Genomic DNA, 22,475 nt, shown 5'->3' on the forward strand with positions numbered 1-22,475 from the left:
GAATCCTTAGGTCCGTTCCAGCTTTAAATCTTATGATCCCTTTCCTTCTACCCTTGGATAAGACTTTTCTCAAAAATACTTGGTACAATTGGGAAATTGCTTTGGCACAATGTTGACCTGGCACCTGGAGTTTGTCCAGCCCTAACTGATACACAAACATACCCTAATATATAATAATATTTAAGAGACATAACAAAATTACTAGCTAGTAGGTTAGATTATAGGAAATCACATATGAGCATCAAGTTTCTATGCCTTCTACTCAAACCAAAGGCAAGGGCAGTAGTATTGCAAACATGTTTCCTTATTGCTTTAATGTACTAGTGTATTGCTTAATGAAAGTTCTTAATTGTAATTCAATTAATTACATACACAGAGTCCCCAATTACATTTTCCAATAAGACATTGGCTGTGATACAGGTCTAAATGCACTTAACCAATTTTAATATATTAAGACCAATTTCCCTTGAATACTAATTACTACCTAATGATAAAATGAGAAAGGGGAACTTTCCAGGAAGGGGATAGAGAAAAATGAAACTAATTAGCCTTAAGCATTTTGGAACTTCTCACTCCAGACAGCACAAAACAGGCTCTTGTTGAGTTGAGAGAAGAGGTGAGGGGAAAGCTCAGCATTCATCTGGCAAACACTTATTAAATGCCTTAAGTTGAAGACATGAAGGCAGACAGGACACAGACCCTGCTCTCAGGGAGTTTATAATCTAATGGAGGGAAATATGTAAATAAAAATAACTATGGTACAAGGAGAGCAAGGTGAGTGAAGGAGAGGTCAAAAGGTCATGCTTTTACAAGGAAAATGCCATGAGAAGTTTAAGAAAGAAAAAAAATCCCTTTCACTTGGTAAGTGGGTGGGTGGGGTTTAGAGAAAAGGTGGAATCTAAGTTGGGCCAGAAGGACCAGAGACCTGGCTGTCTACTACAGGTAAGTTAGCTCTTGAGCCCAAAGATTATTAATGTCTGTGTGGACTTCTGGGAAATCTGAGGAAGAGGAAGAAATGGGATAGAGGCACGGTGAAGGGAGAAAAAAATGAGGGATCAAGAATGGGAGGCAGCATAGTGCAAACAGTGCTGGATTTAGTAGGACTTGCCAGCTCCACTGGCAGAACCTTTGAGAAACCAAGAGTTACTTCCATACCAAGAAATCATTAGTGGCAGACACACACACTTTCATATTAATAATGAAAACCAGAGCTCACATTTCTAGTTTGCTTTTTTACAACTGCCTTCCTCTTAATTGCCCATTATGGTAGATGGTGCCAACATTAGTTGCAAAGAGGGAAAGTGACCCTGAGGTATCTAGATGCCTAGCCCTATGTTAAGTGCCATATTTGTGGGGAAGACAGATACATGCAAGACACATGTAATTCCAGGGAACTACAAAGTAAAAAAGAAGAGCAAATGTACAGAGATCTTGTTCATCCCTTGAAATAATAAATACTATAAGATGGTGGGAAAATGGTATAACAATAACATGGGGAATACAAGTATTAATATTCTCGAGGAAACTACAGCCTGAAAACACTGAAACACCTCAAGGATGGTTTACTATGGAGTGAGGAGACTGGGGTTTCAGTATGGCTTGACCACTTAACTGGGAGATACAGGGCAAGGCAAATTACCTTTCATCTCAGGATCTGGGTCTCCTTAAATGTAAAAAAGAAGGGACCTGGAATTCCCTTCCAGCTCTGATGTTCCAAGTTTTATTTTCTAAGGTTCCTTCCAGATTAGATATTCACTGTTTTTACATTTTATACTGATAAGCCTTATCTGGATCTGAAATTCTACATTCTAACACTGATAAAATTTATAACTGTTAAGAGACTTCAGAAATTATCTAGCCCAAACTCATTTTAAAGATAAGAAAACTTGAGTTTTGGGGAGGTAAAGTGATTTCCATAGGTAGCAGGTATTTTGCACTCGTAGAAGGAACATTCACACACTTATGATACCGAGAATCTTAAAATATTTTCCTATGAATACTGCAATATGCTGATAGGATAAGGATACAGATCAGATCTAATGTTTCACTGGTATTAGGAATTCCAAGTGGAGGAAATTCTATATACCAATGTAGGCTGGCATCATCTAAGAAATTTATAATCTTAGTTGTCTGATTTGAACCAAGTCTGCCTGGCTTTGAGGCCAAGTCTCTACTTACTATGCCATGCTACCATCAATTTAAAAAACACAACCATACCTCCTATTCTGATAGGGCTTTAGGGTTTACAAACTGTTTTCCTACCAATAGTAACTCACATTTCTACAGTACTTGAAAATTTGCATGGCATTTGCCTCATTACAACTCTGTGAGGTAAGTGGCACATTACTATTATCCTCATTTAACAGGTGAGGAAATAGACGCCCAAAGAGTTGATATTACTTCTCTATTAGCCATAGGGCGAGACTAGGTAGTATTCCCCTCTGGAAAATGAAGGGGCTGGACTACATGGTCTCTAAGGTCTTTTGTGCACTAAGTCCTATGATCCTATAAGTGGCAGAGACTCAAATCATTTAGCTACTCACCTAAGTTTCTAGTCACAAACAAATCTTATTTATATCATATCATTTTCTTCTGTTGAAAAAATCCTATTGAGGCACTGTAAAATGACACTAAAAGCTATAATGGGCTTTCGTATTTCAAATGCTACTGAAGGAGGTTAGTGATCCTTAAGTGAGTTGGGCAGAGCTTCCTCAGCACCAGCTAACCCTCAGGGTGTTTCCTCTGTTGGCACAAAGTACCTAAAAGGAGGAGAAATCCACCCATTACAAATCAGGATAATGAAGATTGTCTGGAAAATTACCAGAAACCTTTACAAAAAACAAATATTCCTCTCTCTTTCCAATAGCTGCCTTTCTTCTCTTTCCCCTTCCTACTTAACAATAAAACAAAACAAAGATGAACAATGAACAAGTAACATTCTCTACTAAAATTCTGCATTAGCTTTTTCTGCATGGTGCTTTTCCTGGCACCAACTCTGAACCTCCTGAATCTTCGAAGTGCACCTCATCAGGCAGTCATATTTAAAGGCCTTGGGAAGCTCTGAGATCTGGACTCAGGCACTTCAACTCTCTGGGCCTTTATCTAGAAAGTGAGGTCACTGTCACATTTATATAATGTCTTTATAAAACCCTTGGGAGGCATGGAGTAGAAGAATCATCTCCATTTTATATATTAGAAAAGAGGATGAATGATCAGGGAATCTGGAGCTGGAGGGGGCTCTGGAGAATATCTAGACCAATCCTCTCATTTTAGAATTAAGCAAAGAACCCTAGAGAAGGAAAGTGACAGGAACACTAGAGAACTAATAAGTGACAATTGGAATTTGAACCCAGATCTTTTTACTCCAGATGTTGTGTTGTCTATTATACCATGGTTGTCTATGGCCCCAAAATTTCTAAGTGATGGAATTTGGACTTCAATACATGTTTTCTGACCTAAAATTCAGTGCTCTTACTGCCAAAGTTCCTTCTAGATCTAAAGTCTTGTAAATCTGTGAAGAAACAGCCATACACATAAACACATACATGTTTATACCTACCCATAAACTATGGATTCAAACTCACGTGGACTATTTCTGTCATGGTTTATGTCCCTCACCAGTCACTTATATCTGGATTCATCAAAAAAGAGTACTATTTACTATCCTTTGGGGGAATTTTCCTTTTTTCAAATATTCAAAAAGCTTGAACTTGGTATTTTACTAAGTCATTGAGCCAATGAAAGAGCCTAAATCTTTCCTAGATCAATGAAAGGGAATATCACTATTTTGAGTTTTTCTACCTATAAAACAGTGAGTTCAATTCAATTCAATAAATATTTATTAAGTATAAAGTCCCCTTGGGTTTCAAAGGAGGTCCAAAGGCCTGTGCTGATGTTCAAATCATTCTAAGCCTTAGAATCATAGAATTAAGAACTGGAATAGACCTTGGAACATAGACTATTAAAGCTAGAAGAGACAGACCTTAAAGCAGAATGTTAGGTCTGGAAGAGGCCTGAGAACATACACTAATTACACTTTGTTATAAATAATATTTCAGAATTGGAAAGAACATTAGAGATCATCAAGTTCAACTCTCTTATTTAAAATTATTTAATATACAAACTGAGGCCTAGAGGGGCTAAGTGACTTGCCCAAATTCAGTTAAGTCAGTGACAGGATTAACAAAAACTGAGACCACAAGGTGACTGCGCTCTTAGGAGCAGCAACTGAAATAACCACTGTGGTCTTCTAATTATTTCTAAGCAGCCTCTATTCAGAAAAGATAATAACTAGATTCACCCTCTGGGGGTACTTTTCTTGGGGGATGTCTAAGGTGAATTTTGGGGAAGTTTGTTGTGGTCACCGAAATAATCCAATTCAATTCAATAAACATGTTAACTGCCTACTACAGCCTAGAAGAAATAAAGTTGAAAGGGCAGTTTTTACTCTCTAGGATCATAAGGATCATATATATACAAATAGCGGAGACAGGATACATATAGAAACAAGTATGGTACAAGGTAAACCAAGAGAGAAAACCAGGTAAAGTACTATGGCTTAGATTTAGCTAAAGTAGAAAGAAATCTTTTACAATATTGAGGTTTATAGTTTTCTAGCCCAGAAGGGCAGCATGCTATAGTGAAAAGAGTACTGGATTTGCAGCCAGATGATATGGGTTTGAATCTTGGCTCTATTACTTGTTGCCTATGTAGCTCTGGGCTAATCACTTAGCCTGTCTGGGCCTCAGTTTCCTGGTTGATAAAATGAGGAGGTAGGACGAGATAATCTCTAAATCTTTTGTTCTTATTTTTGTAACTTTTTTTGGCTAGGCCGTGGGGTTAAGTGACTTGCCCAGGGTCACACAGCTAGTAAGTGTTATGTGTCTGAGACTGGATTTGAACTCAGGTCCTCCTGAATCCGGGGCCAGTGCTCTATTCACTGCGTCACCTAGCTGCCCCCAATCTTATGTTCTTATTACAGGAAGGAGAGTGAGGGAAGACCAAGGAGATGCCCCTTGAGCAGGGCTACTGTGAGAAAAGTTTCAACAGGCTTATGTTATATAAATGGAGGGCTTGTGTCCAACATGGGGGATGGCCTGAAGGAATACCTAGAAGGCAGGATGATATAATACAACACAACACACATTTATTAAGTACCTACTGCAATACAATATGTATTTATTGTCTACTTACAAGTCAGGTACAGTATTAAGCCTAGGGGATACTTATAAGAAAAGGAAAGACAATTCTTGCCCTCAAAGAGCTTACAATCTCAAATGGGGGAAGACGACAAACCATACAAAAAGAAGCTAAAAAATAGGTGGCAAGGGGTACAGTGGGGTGGGGGAGTGTATAGTGGGGAAGGAAGAGGCATGGTGAGGGTACAGTGGAATCCAAAGAGTACAAATGATGGGATGAGATGGGTATCAGGTAGTAATTGAGGTAGGCTGGAAGTTTTGGTCAAATTGGATTAGTGCCTGGATCTTCTTCTGAGGAGATAATTACACCTTTATTAAGGCCAGGTAATTACAGAAGTCTCCAGAAAGTAGGGGAAGGCATTTCTCTTTTCTCAAAGATAGCATAAAAACGCAGGGAGATTGTCTGATTAGGAGCAAGGATTAGAACTGGGAGAATTGGAATAGGAGAACTCCTCACTGGACCTCAAATGCTCTTCCAATAGACAGTCTTCTGTTTTATACTGGTCATATTCCAGATCCTAGCAGACAGCTGTCTGAAGATAGTACATATTAGCAGAAAGGAATTCAAATTGGAAAGCTCAAGGATTTTGGTTTTTTTCTCCTTTAACAGGCCAAGACCTAGGCAAAAGTCCTAAATCTCAGTTCCTGAGCAGAGACATACATCATTTTTAGCTCCATTTTCAAACTTTACCCTCTTACATACTGCCAAAGACACCATTTTATGACTCCCAGAAGACTATCACCACTATTACATAACCCCTAGACCGTCAATGCCGTCATATCTTATGAAACTTACACCATCAATACCATTTACCATTCTGTGACCCTTGGACTGAAAACTTTCCTCAGAGGCCTCACCGAGGTATGGAGGAGGCTTGAGGTGCTGAAGGCTATGCAGGTGATTTCAAATGATGGATGGTCCTCCTAAGCTAGAAAAGTTTTGAGTTTGGCCTAGAGATAGTGTTGTCCAAGGACCAACCTAACTAAGTCTTGAAGAAATTCACTGGTAAAGGCTTGGCCATCAGGATATACATTTTTTGGCTACAGCAACTCTTGAAGAATCCCATCTATTAAGGGTTGTAATCTGTGTCTGGGTACTGCTATCAATGAAATAATAGACGTTCTGAAGTAGTGAAGTATAAATGGAAAGAATAGAGTAAAATATAAAAGCTTTTATAAACAATTCTTAAAGTTCTGATGTAACAGGAATGGAGAAAGCTCTGTATCTGGAGCCAGGGGACAAGAGTTTCAGTTTCAGCTTTGCTACTCGCTATCTACTTGACCTTAGGCAAGTCATTTATGGGCTTTGCTTTTATTCTGGGCCTCAGTTTCTTTACCTATAAAATTAAAATTTATATATAAAATTAAAGATGATCTCTTATCTTCTACCTTTTTGCCATCCTAGCATCTAGATCACAATGATCCATACTGAGTGGAGTAGAGATGGAAGAGACCTTAGAATACAGAACAGAGCGTTAAAATTAGAAGGGACCTTACAAGACTATTAGAATATATAATGTTGGAGTTGGAAAGGACTTTGGGGCACAGAACATTGAATGCCAAAGCTTTATGGGACATTAAAAATCCTCTTGACCAGTGGGTCTTAACTTGGGGTCCATAGATCTCCATGGATTCTGAGGATAGATTTCAGAGATCCATGAAGTTGGATGAGGAAAAAAACCAAACCAAACCAAACTACATCTTTATTTTCAGTAATCTCTAAATGAAATATACCATTTTCTGTAATTACTTAAAAGCAATATTCTGAGAAGGGGTTCACAGATTTTACCAAACTGCAGAATGGGTTTCTTGACACACACACAAAAGTTAAGAACCCCTGATCTAGACTAATCCACTTAAGTTTCTTGATAAAAAGACTGAAGTTCAAATAGAGGAAGTAAGTGGCTTGTTCAAGACCATGAAGTAGCTAAGTAGAATTCAAATCAAGGACTTTTGACTAGTCTAGAACACTTTCCCCTATACTTTGTTCTGTGTTGCTTATGAGGGAAGAACTAGGACCAATGGGTGAAAGTTAAACCGACACAGATCTCAGCTCAATATAAAGAAGATCTTTCTTTTAAAAAAAAAGAAAGAAAAAAAAAAGAAAGACCTTTCTAACACAACTGAATTGTTCAACAATGGAACAGGCTTTATCTTGATGGCTGTGGGGTCAGGAGAGTAAAAGTGTTCAAGGAGAGGCCAGACAAGTTTCTGTCCAAAGATATTCTCTCTCTCTCTCTCTCCCTCTCTGATGCCTTCTATGGCTAAGATTCTATTTTTCAAAGTTTGATTTAGATGCTTACTAGCAAGGGAACAGAAGAAATTATTTGAGATTTTCAACATTTCCTTAAAAAACAATCACTAGGCTAAAAACAGCTCCTCTGTCTCCTATTTCAGAAAACATACATGGTTAATACTTCAAAAAGTTTCAAAAATATTGGGTGCATTACAGAGTGATATTGACAGGATAAAATGTACTGGATACCAGTCACTTTATCCACTAAATATTGTGAGTTTCAGAAAAGGCGCTATATTTCCACACTATGTTCAGGGTTGATCGTAACTTTACCAGTATACAGTTTAACAGAAAAAGATTAATCATGAAGCCATAAACAGTATATAGCCTATTTACCAAAAGGTAGGGAATCAATCATTTCACTTTGGAATATTCTTTTGGCTCCTGTTGACAACTCTTGCTGTAAGGAACAAAGTGCCTTCCAAACCCCCTTGCCCAGCCAGCACAGCACTTGCTCCAGGATGTATAACTTCTGGGCACACAGACAATCTACAGAGCAAGATGGAAAAGGGCAAACGTACTGTTCTCTCGCACAAGGCAGAACTCCAAAGTGCTTTGGCTCTCCAGGGTGCATTCTAAGTCCACGGGGACGTTGGGTTCACTCTGTTTCTCCAAGCGATACTGAGGACCTGGAAGACACAAAAGAGAAGAAAGAAAGGAAAGCTTAAAAATGAAAAGGGTAACTGACAAGCATGAATAAGGGGAGAGAGGCCAAAAAGGGCATGATGGTCTGTCTTTAGTATCCTTCACATGTCTGATATCTAAAGGGGCAGCATAGAACAACAGAGAGGAGAGGGCTAGACCTGCAGTTCTTTCTGTGACATCAGCTGGGTAGGAGAGCATCACTCTGAGTCTCATTTACCTTACCTGTAAAATAATATCTGTAATGCCTTTTTCATAGAGTTGTTGTGAAGCTAAAAAATGAGCTACAGTATACAAAACACTCTGCAAACTTTAAAACTTTAAATGTCAGCTATTCTTATCACCACATTACTTTACAGCTCATCAAATGCTTTCCTTACAATAATCATAGATGGCATTTAGATAGCGCTTTAAGGTTTGCAAAATCTTTTACATGTATTATCTCATTTCAGCCATATAACCCATGAGGTGGGTGCTATTATTATCCCCATTTTAACAGATGAAAAAAATGAGGATGAGGGAAGTTAACGGATTTCCTAGGTCATAAGTACCTGGGGAATTTGAACCCTAAAGAAAAGTGTCAAAATGAGCGCTGGCCCTGGAGTCAGGAGGACCTGCATTCAAATCCGGCCTCAGACACCTGATACTTACTAGCTGTGTGACCCTGGGCAAGTCACTTAACCCAGATGAAGAAGAAAAGAAGAAGAAGGAGGAGGGGGGGGAGGGGGAGGAGGGAGAAGAGGGGGAGGGGGGAGGGAGAGGGGGAGGAGGGGGGGAGGAGGGGGAGGAGGAGAAGGAGAAGAAGAAGAAGAAGAAGGAGAAGGAGAAGAAGAAGAAGGAGAAGAAGAAGAAGAAGAAATGTGTCAAAATGACGAATACATTCAGGGGGGAAGCTGGTCACTTGAACTGAAGAACATGGTACATTTTCCTTCCACATAGTTCTTTTGTAATAGAATGTTATTCTTTACTAGACAATGTTTCATGCATATAATGAATGACTTTTCTCATTTATTCTGTCTTGGTGATCATGAGCAAGCTACTTAACTTCTGTGGGCCTCAGGCCTATGTCTGTAAAGTGATAAGGTTGGACTAAATGACCTCTAAGGTCCCTTTCAATTCTAAATCTATCATCCCATAATTTTTATGACTGCCTTCACTCATTTTTTCTAAACTAAGATATCTAAAAGCCAAGTTCTTAGGGATTTCAAATGTTAGAACATTAGCACCAAAATGGTCCTTAAAGCACAATGGAAAAGAGCTCTAAATGGCCTTAGAACACAGAATAAAAGGAACAAAGAATTTTAGAGCTGAAGGTGTCTGGTAGCACAGAATGTTAGAACTGGAAGGTATTACCTCCTCATTTTACAAATAAGGAATTGGAGGCCCAGAGATGGGAAGTGACTAGTCCAAGGTCACAGAGTGAATTAGTGTCAATGCCAAGAATGGAACCCAAGTCTCTTCACTCTTGGTCTTCCATGCTCTGTACACTATACCCCCAGGCTTTCCTTACAGCTTCCTCAATAAAGCATGCAAACATGCTCCAAAGTTTGTATAGCCTGCACAGAGAGAACTCTTAATTTTCAATGCTCCCAGCAACAGCCAGTTGAGAAGTCTAAACTGTTAATAAATAGAGTGAGGTGAAAAGATACATCTCACCATTCCTTTCCAAGCAATTCATCTTCAGGCAATGTCGTCACATACCCTGGCATCTGTAGTCGATTTATCTTATGGATTAATTTCATTAAAAACAGATACTATCTATCTGTTTATGTTGATAGACATTAGAGTCATTTGCTTTCCTCCTTGAGTAATGCCTCATTTGGCATGTGCCTCAGCCTGACTTAGAATTCCCTATGCTGGCCTCTTGGCCCATCAGTGTGCCTGACACTTGGGTTTCAAACAAGGCCCTGTACACCCCCTTCTCTTACTGCTTTGTGCCAACTCTAGGTTGCTGATGTTTCCCAGAAGCCCCGGCATAATTTCAGATTTTATTTTGGGATGTTCTCAAGTGTTCCATTGGCCCACTCTACTTGTCTTTGCCTCATTTCAGTATTTCATTTAATTCCTCTTTGAGATGAACTAGCCTTAAGTATAGGAGCAGTGGGTGACTGCTTATATGTTTAAATTGAGGGGTACAGTGAATTGTTCCCTGCCTAAAAAACATCTTGCCTATCACTTCTCACAAGATCTCTCCCTTAGTGACATATTAGTTTGGGTTGTGAAGGCGTATTAAAATTGTTTTCTTCTCATAAAAATCACTGCCAAAGAATATTGAGCTAGAAGGGCCCTCAAAGTAATAGAAAGTTAGAAGCTGGAAGGGACTTTAGAACAAAAACTATTAGAGATAGAAGGTACTTCAGAAGACAGAATTGCAGAATATTAAGCAATGAAAGACAGAGCCAGAAAAGGTCTTAGAATCAGAACAAAAAACATTAGAGACGGAATGTTAGAGATGTGTCACTAGAATACAGAATATAAAAATATTGAGCACATAATGATAAAACTAGAAAAGACTTGGATATAATTTAGTCTAAACTCTTCACATTAGAGATGAGGAAAGAGAGACAGAAAGAGGTTAGGAGATTAGCCCATAGTTTCACAACTAGTCAATGGAAGACTTAAGAATAAAAACCCAGTCTGCTGACTTCCAGAGTCAAATGTACCTCCCATCACATCGTATTTTTTTCCTAAAGTTGGAAAGGACCTTTAGGATTACCTTTAATTCTTTAATTCACACTTTTCCACCAAAGTAGGACAAAAGTATAACCACTGGATCTTTACGGTCTTATATAAAAGAGTGTTAATCAAAGCTATATTCATGGAAGATAAGTAACTAAAGATGTGAGATGAAGCATCATCTCATTCTCATAAATGAATTGTCAACTAAATGTTTGCTTTGATTTTTAGGTGGCTGAGTGTGGGGGGGGAGAAGGGTAGCAGTCAATACATTTCAAGATGGGACATGAGGTCAATTTCAGTTAAAACAATTCCTTCAAGAAAATAGCTTATATAAAATGTAATAGGCACATTCACATAAGATGGGACACGGATCTTCAGGCAACTTCTACCCTTTGAATACAGGCTTCAAAATGTCACAAATGTACAGAAAGCTACATGACCTCTGCTTCAAATAGAACGACAACATAAGGATGATGTGAGGAAGGAGTTACACTACAGTAAACAGAAAACTTGTTTTGACGTTTCCATGATGTATTTATCATAGAAATACTATGTAACTTAATGGTCTAGTAACAAAGTATTGCTCTGGGCGCTTTGGGAAAATTTCCAAGTCATAATACTAAAGCAGCATTTTTATGGGATTTTGTAAACCTTAGGCAAACATTTCCACCCATAAGTTCAAAGAAAATCTTCGAAATTTGTCCTGTAGTTGAAATGTGCTAACTCTAGTCCAACTGATCCTTTTACCTCTGACCTGACACATAAAAGGGCTGTAGTGTATACTTGCAGAACTGCTTGTGAATTATCTGGAAACTGTTTCCCAGCATGAGTAAACTTCAAGAAAATAGAGGAAAGTGATAAAGTGTGGTTTAGTGGAAAGAGTGTTGGACTTAGAATAATGAGACTTCGGTTAAACTCCTGGCTTAGTCATGTACTAGTTTGTGAGTTACTTAAACTTTCAGAACCTATTTTTTTCTGCTGTAAAGTGAGAATAATGATTTTTAAAAATACATTTGTCTTGACATATTTTGTTTTTATGTTGCCTAAATTTCCCCCTGTATTTCTCTCCCTACCTCCTCCCAAAGTACCATTCTATGTAGCAAAGAATATTTTTTAAAGAAAAAAAGAGGAAGAGGGGAAAAAAATCATTAAAGCTAACCAATACATTGAAAAAAATCTGAAAATATATGTAATGTTCCATGGATCCTGATGTCTGCAAAGGAAGAAGGTAGGTGTGTGTGTGTGTGTGTGTAGGGGTGGGCAGTATTTCTCATATCGATTCTTTGGGCCCACGCGTAACATTCACTTCCTATTATTTTGCGGTTGTTTTCTTTACATTTACATTTGGTAGGTATTTTCTGGCTCTGCTCACTTTTACTACACCAGTTCCTTTAAATTTTGCCATGCTTCTCTATAATCATCATATTTGATATTTCTTATGGAACAGTGATATTCTAATGTGTCACAATTTGTTTAACCATTCCCCAATTCACAGGCATCTACTTTATTTCCAGTTCTCTGCTACCACCATGAAACACTGCTAAAAATATGTCAGCGAGTATATGGAGACTTTCTTCTTATCAGTAACTTCCTTGGGGTAATGCCTAGAGGGGAAATCTCTGGTTCAAAGAGTATGGATATTTTAGTTCATTGTATACTTTTATATTATTTTCCAAAATGGCAATACTAATTTGCAGCTCTACCAACTAATGTGCCTATTTCCCCTAATTCCTCCAACACTGTTTATTCCAATCTTTTTGTCATCTTGGGTAATTTGCTAAATCTGAGGTAAAATCTTATGGTTGTTTTGTATTTCTTATTATTAGTGATTTGGAGCATCATTTTGTGTAGTTGTTAATAGTCTGCAATTTTTCTTTTGAGAACTATTTGTTCATGTTCTTTGACCACTTATCTATTGGGGAAGGTTGAGTGGAAAGTGCTTTATAAGCCTTAAAGTGATATCTAAAAATGAATTGTTAATGCTTACTTCAGTCTCAGATAATGATGTGGTCCTCCTTGCCAAGGCTTATAATCCCTTTATTTGTAACTTTGATTATTTTCTTTTCTCAGCCTCATCTTGGAGGTCACCTAGTCCAACTTCCTAATTTTACAGATGAGGAAATTGAGGTACAGAAATGTTAAGTAACTTGAACAAGGTAATACAGATAGTCAATGGCAGACTTGGGACCAAAACTCAAGTCTGCTGAATCCCCTTCCAACGCTTTTTCCACTGAAGTGCCTTTTATAGGATATAAAAACCTATGGCCTAATATAAACACAATTATCCTACAGATTACCCTTACTCCCATCCTTACACCTTCAGAACCTTCTACTGTAGGCATTTGGACAATGACTCCAGGATGAGGCTAGTGCTGATGATTCTAAAGGCCTGGATCATAGAACTATGACTAGCCCGTAGAACTCCCTAGCCAAAGTATCTCATGGCCTCCCAATGATAGCAGCTGGATGCATTCTTGGATGTAAGACTACAGCCAATGCAACAAAAGCATGGAGCTTGACATATCCACAACTAATTTGTGAAGGCTACAGTCAAAAGATCTTCCTACTTTCCACCAAGTTTATAGTAGGCAGTCAGAGTGATCTGCTAGGCTGCATACCCCTTAGATGATGGCCCTTTTTTTGGGTCTTATACTAACAAACAGGCACAACATATGCTGACAGAAGTGGAGGAATCCAGGCCCATAATATGAATGAAGAAGCTAGTCTAGTTAACTAACATCTATGACCCTTACTTAAAGGGGCCATGACAGCGAGAGTGGGTATACAGAGAAAGGACTTTGCCCCATAATCATCCATCTCTCTCTCTCTCTCTCCTCTTCTAAATCCTTCCTTACCTATTGGTTCTTTTCTTGATAATTAAAAAATATTCAGTTTTCCTCTATTCTTAAAAACCTCCTCTTAACTCTGACATCCCCTTCAAACTATCAGGATTCCTTTTCGTTGATAAAGATAAACTACTAGAAAGAACAGTTTGCATTCATTCTTCATTCCCTTGTGATCTGGATTCTCATCCTAGCATTTTACTAGAAACATAGTCTCAAAGATTACCAATGACCAATGTTCTTTTAATCATCTTCATGTTCTTTGACTGTTCTGTAGTTTCTCACATTATTTACCAGGGCTTCCTCCCAAATAATTCTTTTTCCTTGGGTTTGTGACAGTTCCCTCCAGGTCTTCCTTCTACCTAAATGACTAATCTTACTCAGGCACCTTTGCTTCATTCATCATTCACTTCTTGTCTCCTGTGTGTTAGCACCTCCCAGGGCTCTATTCTACAGGCCCTGTAGTCTTTACACATTATCAACCTCAGTGATCTCATTAGTACCCATAGTTTCTTTATCTCTTAGCTCTTATATCTATATGTCCAGCCCCAATCAGGCAGTTAGGTAATGCAGGGGATAGAGCACTGGGCCTGGAGTAAGAAAGACCTGAGTTCAAATCTTGCCACAGATACTTAACTATGGGTATGATCCTGAGCAAGTCATTTGACCTCTATATACCTCGGTTTCCTCATCTATAAAATGAGGATAATAATAGCATCTATTTCACAGATTTGATGAGGATCTAACAAGTTAAGATTTGTGAAGTATTTTACAAACCTTAAAGTGTTATATGTAAATGTCAGGTATTATTATTATTTTAATCACTCTCTTGAATTCCAACCATACCTCTCCAAATGCCTACTAGATGTCTCTCCACTTGGTCTTTGCTAGCAACTTCAACTCAACATGTCATAAATTGAACTCGGCATCTTTTCTGGTAAATTTGCCTTCTTCCAGACTCCCTTATTTCTGTTGAGGCACCACTATGTTCCCAGTTACTTTCACAGTTCTTAATTGGACTCTGTCTTTAGCATCCTTCCTCTTGAATGCATCCTTTACAAAACTACCAAAAAAATTTTAACTAAAAAAAAAAATACAAAAAAAATTTCCTAAAACACATGTCAGATAATGTTACTACCATGCTCTAAAATACTCAATGGCTCTCTACTGTCTCTAGGATAAAACGCAAACTTCTTAATCTGGCATTAAGGCCCTGCCAAATCTGGCTCCAACCAATCTTCCCAGCCTTATTTCATATCACTCCCTTCCATGTATTCTATGTTTAGCCAAAAGGGACTAGTAGTATCTCTTTTCTGAACTTGGCAGGCCATCACTATGTATTCATACAAGCAGGGACCTCTTTCATCTCAACCTGTTAATATTTGTCATCTTCTTTCAAAGCTCAATTCAGATACCACCTTCTTGATGAAGCCATCCCTGTTCCCTCAGCTATTAGTGTTTCAGTACTCCATAAATTCCTACAGCATTTTGTCTGGATATCTCCTTTAGTCCACTTTATTTCCTATTTTGTATTGTACTTATCTGTGTATATATTATACTCACAAATCTCTCCTCCTCCCAAGAATATAAGCTCTTTTAGGGGAATGGATTGTTTTGAATTTTTATTGAATCTAAATAGGTACAAGATAAATTCACAGTCTACATACACAATGAAATTCAAGATCAAGTGAACTTCTGGCCTTCTGTCCTCCTAGCTCAGGCCAGTCTTAGGCCACCCACATTGTCTGACAGGAATACCAACCCAGTCAAGGTCCCCACCTGATATCTCTCAGGACTCAAGGGAACTGAAAGAGTATTGAACTTGGAATAATAAGACTTAGGTTGGATCCTAGAGCCACCATTTAGTGGTTGTGTAACCATGAGTTAGTCCTTTAACCTTTCTTTTCTCCACCATTTAAAAAAAATCCTGGCACACTCTCTCTCACACACATACACACACACACACACACAAACAAATAAATAAGAGCATATTCATATGTAAAACAGAATACAAGAAGATTATAGATCCCATACCCCTTGCTTTAAAAAAAAAAAGAAGATATAATAAATTCAGCATTTACTTTGAAAACTGTCCTGCTTGTCTGTGCTTCCTTTTGGTCACTCTATTCATTTAAAAAAATGTTTCAGTGGTCCCATCCTCAAAAACAGAAGGGAAAAAAAGACTCTTGTACCCCATAAGAATAGTTAAGCAGAATAAATTCACACTGTGATCATGTCAAAAAATTTATGCCTCTTTATGTGCCTTGAGTTCATCACCTCTCTATCTGAAGATGGCTAACATGTTTTATCACAAGTCCTCTGGAGATAAGGTTAGTCACCGCTTTGATGAGAGGTCTTAACTCTCTCTAAGTTGTTTTTCTTTATAATGTTGCTGTCCTTGTATAGACTGTTATAGTTGTCTATTTGTTATTTCTTACAATAACATTCCTTTATACTTGAACTCTTTGTTTCTGGCTCCTAAGATTTTTTCTTTAACACGAAAGCACTAGATTTTGCTGTCATATTACTGGAACTGTGCCTTTTAAGATTTCTTTCAAGAAGTGAATAGTAGATTCCATTTTTCACTTTGTCCTTTGATTCATCTATAATTTCTGGAAATGTTGTACCCAAATTGTTTTTCAGGGAACATGATGATTCTTAAATTATCTTTTTAAAAATTTATTTTCTCAGTCAGTTATTTTTCATACTAAATACTTTACATTTCTTCTATTTTTTTATTTTGTTCTAATATTTCTTGTTGTCTCACTGAGTAATTGATTTGTTCAGTCTATAGTCAGGAAGTCTGTTACTTGGGTAAAGGTTTACCACATTCTGTTCTAAGCTACTTAGTCTCCTTCCAATTTCTTTCTTCCAAGGGCTTTTTCATTTTTTATCTCTTGTTAAATTTCTTCTAGGTATTTGTACAGTCTTTGGAGAAAATTCAGTTTTTCCTATGAGTCTCTACTTGCAGTTGCTACAAAATTACTCTCTTCTAGGCTGGACCTTGCAGTACATCTGGATCAATAATAATTCTAGTCAGTGCTTTCTATTTACTTATCTCTCTAGTTCAGTCAACAAGCATTTATTAAGTACTTACTATGTGCCAGGACCAGGTTCTTCTTCCTGCTGTAATTTTGGGTGGGGTGAGTAGCCCTGCTTGGTCCAGACAGAGCTGGGTCATTTGGATTCCTGCACTGCCCTCCACTTATCAGGGTATATCCTTGTTAAAAGTGCTGGTAAGTTTTAGGTTGCTCTGGATCTTTCAAGTTCAGAATGCTGGATCTTAAGAGCTCTCTATGGAATCTCAAGACAGAGACAGTGATAGCACCTTAGAGATCCTGGGACTGAGGAATCCCACACTGAGAACTGCTGTGTGTGGTCTGGTTACTGCCATGGCTTGCTGATGCCAAGGTCTCCAGTGTGGATTTCTCACCCCCCTCGGGCTTTTTTTTTTTTCTCTTCTTTTTTCCTCTACTATTGCTGCCTCTGGATATAAAAGCTTGCAGGCTGCATCTGTCTTTGGGCCATCTCTAGATGCATGCAGGCAATGGCTTGCTGGTGGGTCCCCTTCCCTATTTCCTGAGGGATTCTGGCTGGATGACTGTGCAGTTTCAAGGTAGAAGAAGTCATGGAAGTTTCTCATTGGACGTCTTGATCATTGTTTGGTCTGGTACTAATTTTAGGTTTTTGTTGGTGAAGGAGATGGGTTGCCTTCTTCTGTTCAGGCAGCCAGCCTGGACTTCTCAAGCAATGGTCCTGAGGTCATTAACCTTGCTGTGCCTCATTTTTCCCATCTATAGAATGGTAATAATGATTTACTATGTAGTTCATGAGGTTGTTGGGAGGATTAATTGAAAAAAATGTGTTAGAAAGCACTTGGTAATTATAAAGTATTACATAAAATAGAAGTCAATCTTTCCCAAAGAATTTGTGCCACTGAAATATTTTTGGGCTTTAAATCAAAGGCATCATTGAAACCACAGCAATTTTAGAAATGATGGGAAATTAGAGATCATCTAGTTCAAACTTTTCACTTACAGATGAGGAAATGGAGTTCCAGAAAGACAAAATGATTTCCCTACAATCTAGTTCCCACCTATATATTCCCACCTATATATCATCTACTTTATATTATTTTCCTTCCATGATTGCACACATATTCTACACTCCCATCATTCCTCACCCTCTTACTTGAGTGAGAAATTTTTTAAAAATTCTATACTTAAATACCAAAAACAAACCAAAAGAAGAACATTTCCATATACATAGCAACCCACAAAAAAAGGCTTCTATATGAAACTGCGAATCTCCATTTCATACTGCTTCCTTTAAAAAGTGTATAATAAATTCTATATTAATTTCAAAATACTTCTGTTTGTCTATGCTTCCTTTTGAATTTCCTTCAATTCTCTTCTGACTTTTTTTAAAGTTACAATGGTCCTCTTTGAATCAATATTGCCAACCCCTCTTAACCTATGATTCCTTTCCCCCAATTAAAAACCAAGAGGAAGAGAAAAAAAAGTAAAAATAAGCAGAGTCAAACAAAATGAACCTATACAGTGGCCATATCCAAAAATGTAGGTCTCTTTCTAGACTTTATGAGCACCACACCTCCATCTGGAGACTGGTAACATGCTTCATCACAGGTCCTCTGGAGATGAGGATGGTCATTGCTTTAATCAGAAATCTTATGTCTCTAATTTTTCCTTACAATGTTGCCGTTGTATAAAGTGTTTTCGTGGTTTAGCTCATTTCAATCTGTGTTATTTTAAAATCCTCAAGGGTCTCTGGAATTGTGTATTCTGCAATTTCTTATACTGAAATAATATTCAATTATATACATATACCACAATTTGCTCAGTCACACCCTGTCTATAAGTCCATTTAAGACACTCCTTATATTTCAGTTCTTTGCTTTTCTTTCATCTCTGAGGAGTGTCCCCACCATAATCCTCCTTTCAAGACCAAGAAGTTTATTTTGCTAGTAACTATTCCCTCCTTAGTATTATCCTACCTCTCAACATCCACTCCACCTCTCCCCCAGTGTCCCCCTCCCCACCATCCACCCTCATCACAGCTTATTTCCCTATTGAATTTGATATATTTCTATATCAAATTGTTTGTGTGCATGTGCGTGTGTGTGCAGAGAGTTCACCTTCCTTTGTTTCAAATAAGATGAAGTTCATCTGAGGCCCATTCCCACATGTCTTCTTCCATGTTTATATTATTCCAATTTTTCCTCTCACATATCTCAATTATGAAAACTAGGAAGTTCCATTCCTTCCTCCTTTCTACACTAATGTATTTATTCATCCTTCTTTCTCTTTCTCTTCTTCAAACACTCAGAACAGAAGCAATCTACCACCAAATCCTCTATTGTTCTTCTTTAACCTCTTCAGGACCCTTTGAAGACATTAAGTTCTGAAGGGACATGTCTACTTCTATTGGAATATTAGCATTCTGTCACACAGCCCTTTCTGATTGCTCAAATCAATTTACCTTTCTAGATTTCTCGTGACTCTTGTGTTTACATTTTGGAGCTCGTACTCAGTTCTGATCTTTTCATCAGAAATGCTAGCAAGTCTATGCTATTAAAGGTCCATTCTTGGGTGTAAGCTTCTCTTTTGCCTTATGCAATATTGTATTCCAAGATTTTCTATCATTTAATATACTAGCTGACAGGTCTTTTGGGATCCACCTCATCATTTCAAAATAGAAACAATGGATATTCATTCATGGAAGAGTGGCTTAAGGTTCTTCAGTGATCCATAGCTGTTAGATAGTTGTGCCACTGCAGCAGGTGATTGTATAGTAGAAACCCTATGTTTCAAGTTGGAATATATGAGTTTGAATCTTGGCTCTCTACTTACAGGATCAAAGTATGTTACAGCTGGAAAGGCCCTTGAAGAAAAAGAGTACTAGGTCTGAAGTGACCTTAGAATGTGGAATGTAATAACTGGAAGAGACCTTAGATGTTATCTAGTCCAAACTTCTCATTACAGATAAGGAAAACAAAGACGACACAGGTGACATGACAGATCTAAGAGCTAAGTTATGTGGTCAAGGATTTGAATTTCGGTCTTCCAAATCCAGTATTTCCCCACCACATCATGCAACCTAAATTACCTGTATGATGTTGGGAAAGTCACCTGACTCTGAACATTCTCAGTCATGAAATGGAGATGATAACAGTACCTGCACAACTTAACTATTGGGGTTGTTGGATAGAATGAAATATTAGAAGAAAAGTCCTGTATAAACAATAAAGCTACAGGAATGTCAGTTACTATTATCAATTTACTAGTAAGTACTTATTAAATTCTTATTTAGGAACTTTATGTCAGGCACAGTTGCTAGGGGCTGGGGATACCAAGACAAACACTAAACTGATCCTGTCCTTGAGGGGTCTACATTCTACTGGATCATTCTCCTTGATTGCTCACAAGGCCATAAACCCAGGATGCACATGTAAGCATCACGGCTCAGGCCTGACACATTTTTGGAAACGTGCTTTTGTTAGCAATTCACCTGACAGTTAATCATTCTCACAAGTCAGTCATTATCACATTTTTGCTCAATTTTTAATATTGGCCTTGGCCTGTAGGTCCATGATAGTTTTTGTAACCCGTTGCCTCTCTGATGGCTAAGAGAGAGTATAACAATACAATACAGCATGACAAAAATAAAATGCTACTATGTGTACAGTGCTGTGTTAGGACCTGGGGGAGATACAAAATTGAACTCAGACAAGATCTGAGGTCCGTATAGAAGGTGAAGTCTAAGACAAATAACTATTATACACAATATTTTATTGTGTATAAGTAAGTTGGCGAGGAAAGCAAAGTGCTATTCCAGGGCTAAGGGATAACAGGAGGGATGACAGTAGGCTTCCTACAGGAGAAGGTGGCAGTTGAGTTGGAAGCTAGAAGGGACCCTTCTTCTCTTTTGCTTTAAAGAATACACAGAAATTCAAAAGGTAAGGAGAGAGAAGACCATTTCAGACATAGAGAACAGGATGAGAAAAGGTACAGAAGCATCAATGGGCAAAGAGTTATACAGCTTGATTGAAGAGTATAATACATGGAAGGAAGTAATGCAGCTTGTAATAGGAACACGTGGTATAGTAGAAGGTACATGGAAATTAGAGTCATCCTGCCTCCGACGCTTACAAGCCAGGTAACCTTGGGCAAGTCAATTCATTTCCCAGGGACTCAGTTTCCTCCCCTTGTAAAAAGACAGAATTAGAGATGATTTATAAGCTCTCTTTCATCTTTAAATCCTAAGAACTTTGTAATAAATAAACAAACAAGTAACCCCCCCACAAGGAGATGCTTTAATTAGGTGACACTAGAGCCTCCTTACATACCACATACAATTGTTTCCAGTGGAGAAACAGTGTATGATAAAATTAAATACAACTCCTATTACCAAAAGGAGAAACAACCAGGCTGATACAACAAGCCAATTCTCCTGCCTAGTTAAACTGCAAAACCTTCAGGAAAGGTTTTGAAAGCTTGACCCATCAGTTCTAATTTTTAAAACTTACCCTTTCAGTCAAGGCTAGAAAAAGGCCCATTCCAACTTTTATCTTTAGCACAAAGTGCTGTTATCTCAGGCTGATGTCAGGAGCTCTATCTCTCTTTCTGCTGACAAGCAGAGACGAGAAAGATAAGATTGGAAAGGAATCTCACTTCTCTGAGTAAATAAATAATCAATACTCATCTAAATGTAAATGAGAAGGCATCCCCCTCTGATAACAGGGCTCTTATCAAAGAGCCAATTTTCTGAAGACATTTGGCTTCAACCAAATCACCATCATTCAGCCCCAGCCTAATGGCAAAAAATCGTAACTAAATTGAACCGATCACCAGAGATCAACTAAGTTCGGCCCTGGACACTTCAGGTTCATGTGTTTGCGAATGCAATTTTGCCCCCATTAACTTTCAATAGCAATGAAGAATACATTGGTCAAGGGGGGTGAATCAGCCCAATAAACAAAGTAAAAAAAAGGGGGGACAGAACAGATTGAAGTCTTTAAGCAGAAATGCTCTGTCAACAAACATAACCTTAGCAATCCCTTGGAAAGGGGAATGTTTTGCCAGAGAAAGTCCATATTGGGAAGTAGGTAGAACATTCATTCACATGTAACAACCATAGCTGACCTCTGATCTTTTTGTGAAGAATGATAAAACCAGATTTAAACAAATATAAGTAAAAACAAGACTTAAGCACTCAAATCAGTTTTCAGTAGAGACTAAATGATCAATTTCCTCTCCTGCATTTATATCAGGTTTATCTGGGACACAGCAGCTCTGTGAAAATGTTATACACCAGAGAAATCTCTTAGAGAAGATCTAGGGGTTTTTGATCTCTTTTTTTGCATTACCACATCCCCAGAGACCATCTGATAAATTATAATAATTATTAATTTGCCAGTAAAAATAATTCTGCTTCAAGTATACCCTTCAAAAAGTATACCCTACTTGGTCACTAAAGTAGGTAATCTTTGAATAGAAAAGTAAAGCTACAGCAGCATAGGGGGCTTTGTTTGGAAAGGATGCAGCTTCAAGAGCTGGCAAGTGTACAACTCCCCAACCCCCCAAGATGTGAAGATGTTTTCATTTATCTTCCAATACCTACAGGGCCTAAGGAAGAACACCTCAAGGCATGAGGTCTTTGGACAAACTTCTCCCTCTTTTACAATCTTGGATTTGTTGGAGGCACTGTTGGAGAATGTCCCCACTGTGCCCACTCCTAGCTTAAACTATCTAGCACTGATCCTCTGAGGGCAAGAGCCCTTTGCCCCTTTGGACCAGC

At 38.1% G+C, this 22,475-nt stretch overlaps 1 protein-coding gene across 3 annotated transcripts in view; it reads right to left on the bottom strand.

The window, feature by feature from the left end:
* The window catches only part of LOC114047023 (target of rapamycin complex 2 subunit MAPKAP1), a 328,986-nt gene that overhangs the window by 63,933 nt on the left and 242,578 nt on the right, over window positions 1-22,475 (bottom strand). For all 3 annotated transcript variants that reach the window (XM_027867678.1, XM_027867679.1, XM_027867677.1), the window contains one exon: window positions 8,016-8,123. In XM_027867678.1, coding sequence (XP_027723479.1) covers window positions 8,016-8,123 — 108 coding nt within the window. The remainder of the gene's footprint in view (window positions 1-8,015; window positions 8,124-22,475) is intronic.

The sequence above is a fragment of the Vombatus ursinus genome, unplaced genomic scaffold (genome assembly GCF_900497805.2).
Source record: "Vombatus ursinus unplaced genomic scaffold, bare-nosed wombat genome assembly UNPS02014786.1, whole genome shotgun sequence".
In the NCBI taxonomy this organism is placed as follows: Eukaryota; Metazoa; Chordata; class Mammalia; order Diprotodontia; family Vombatidae; genus Vombatus; species Vombatus ursinus.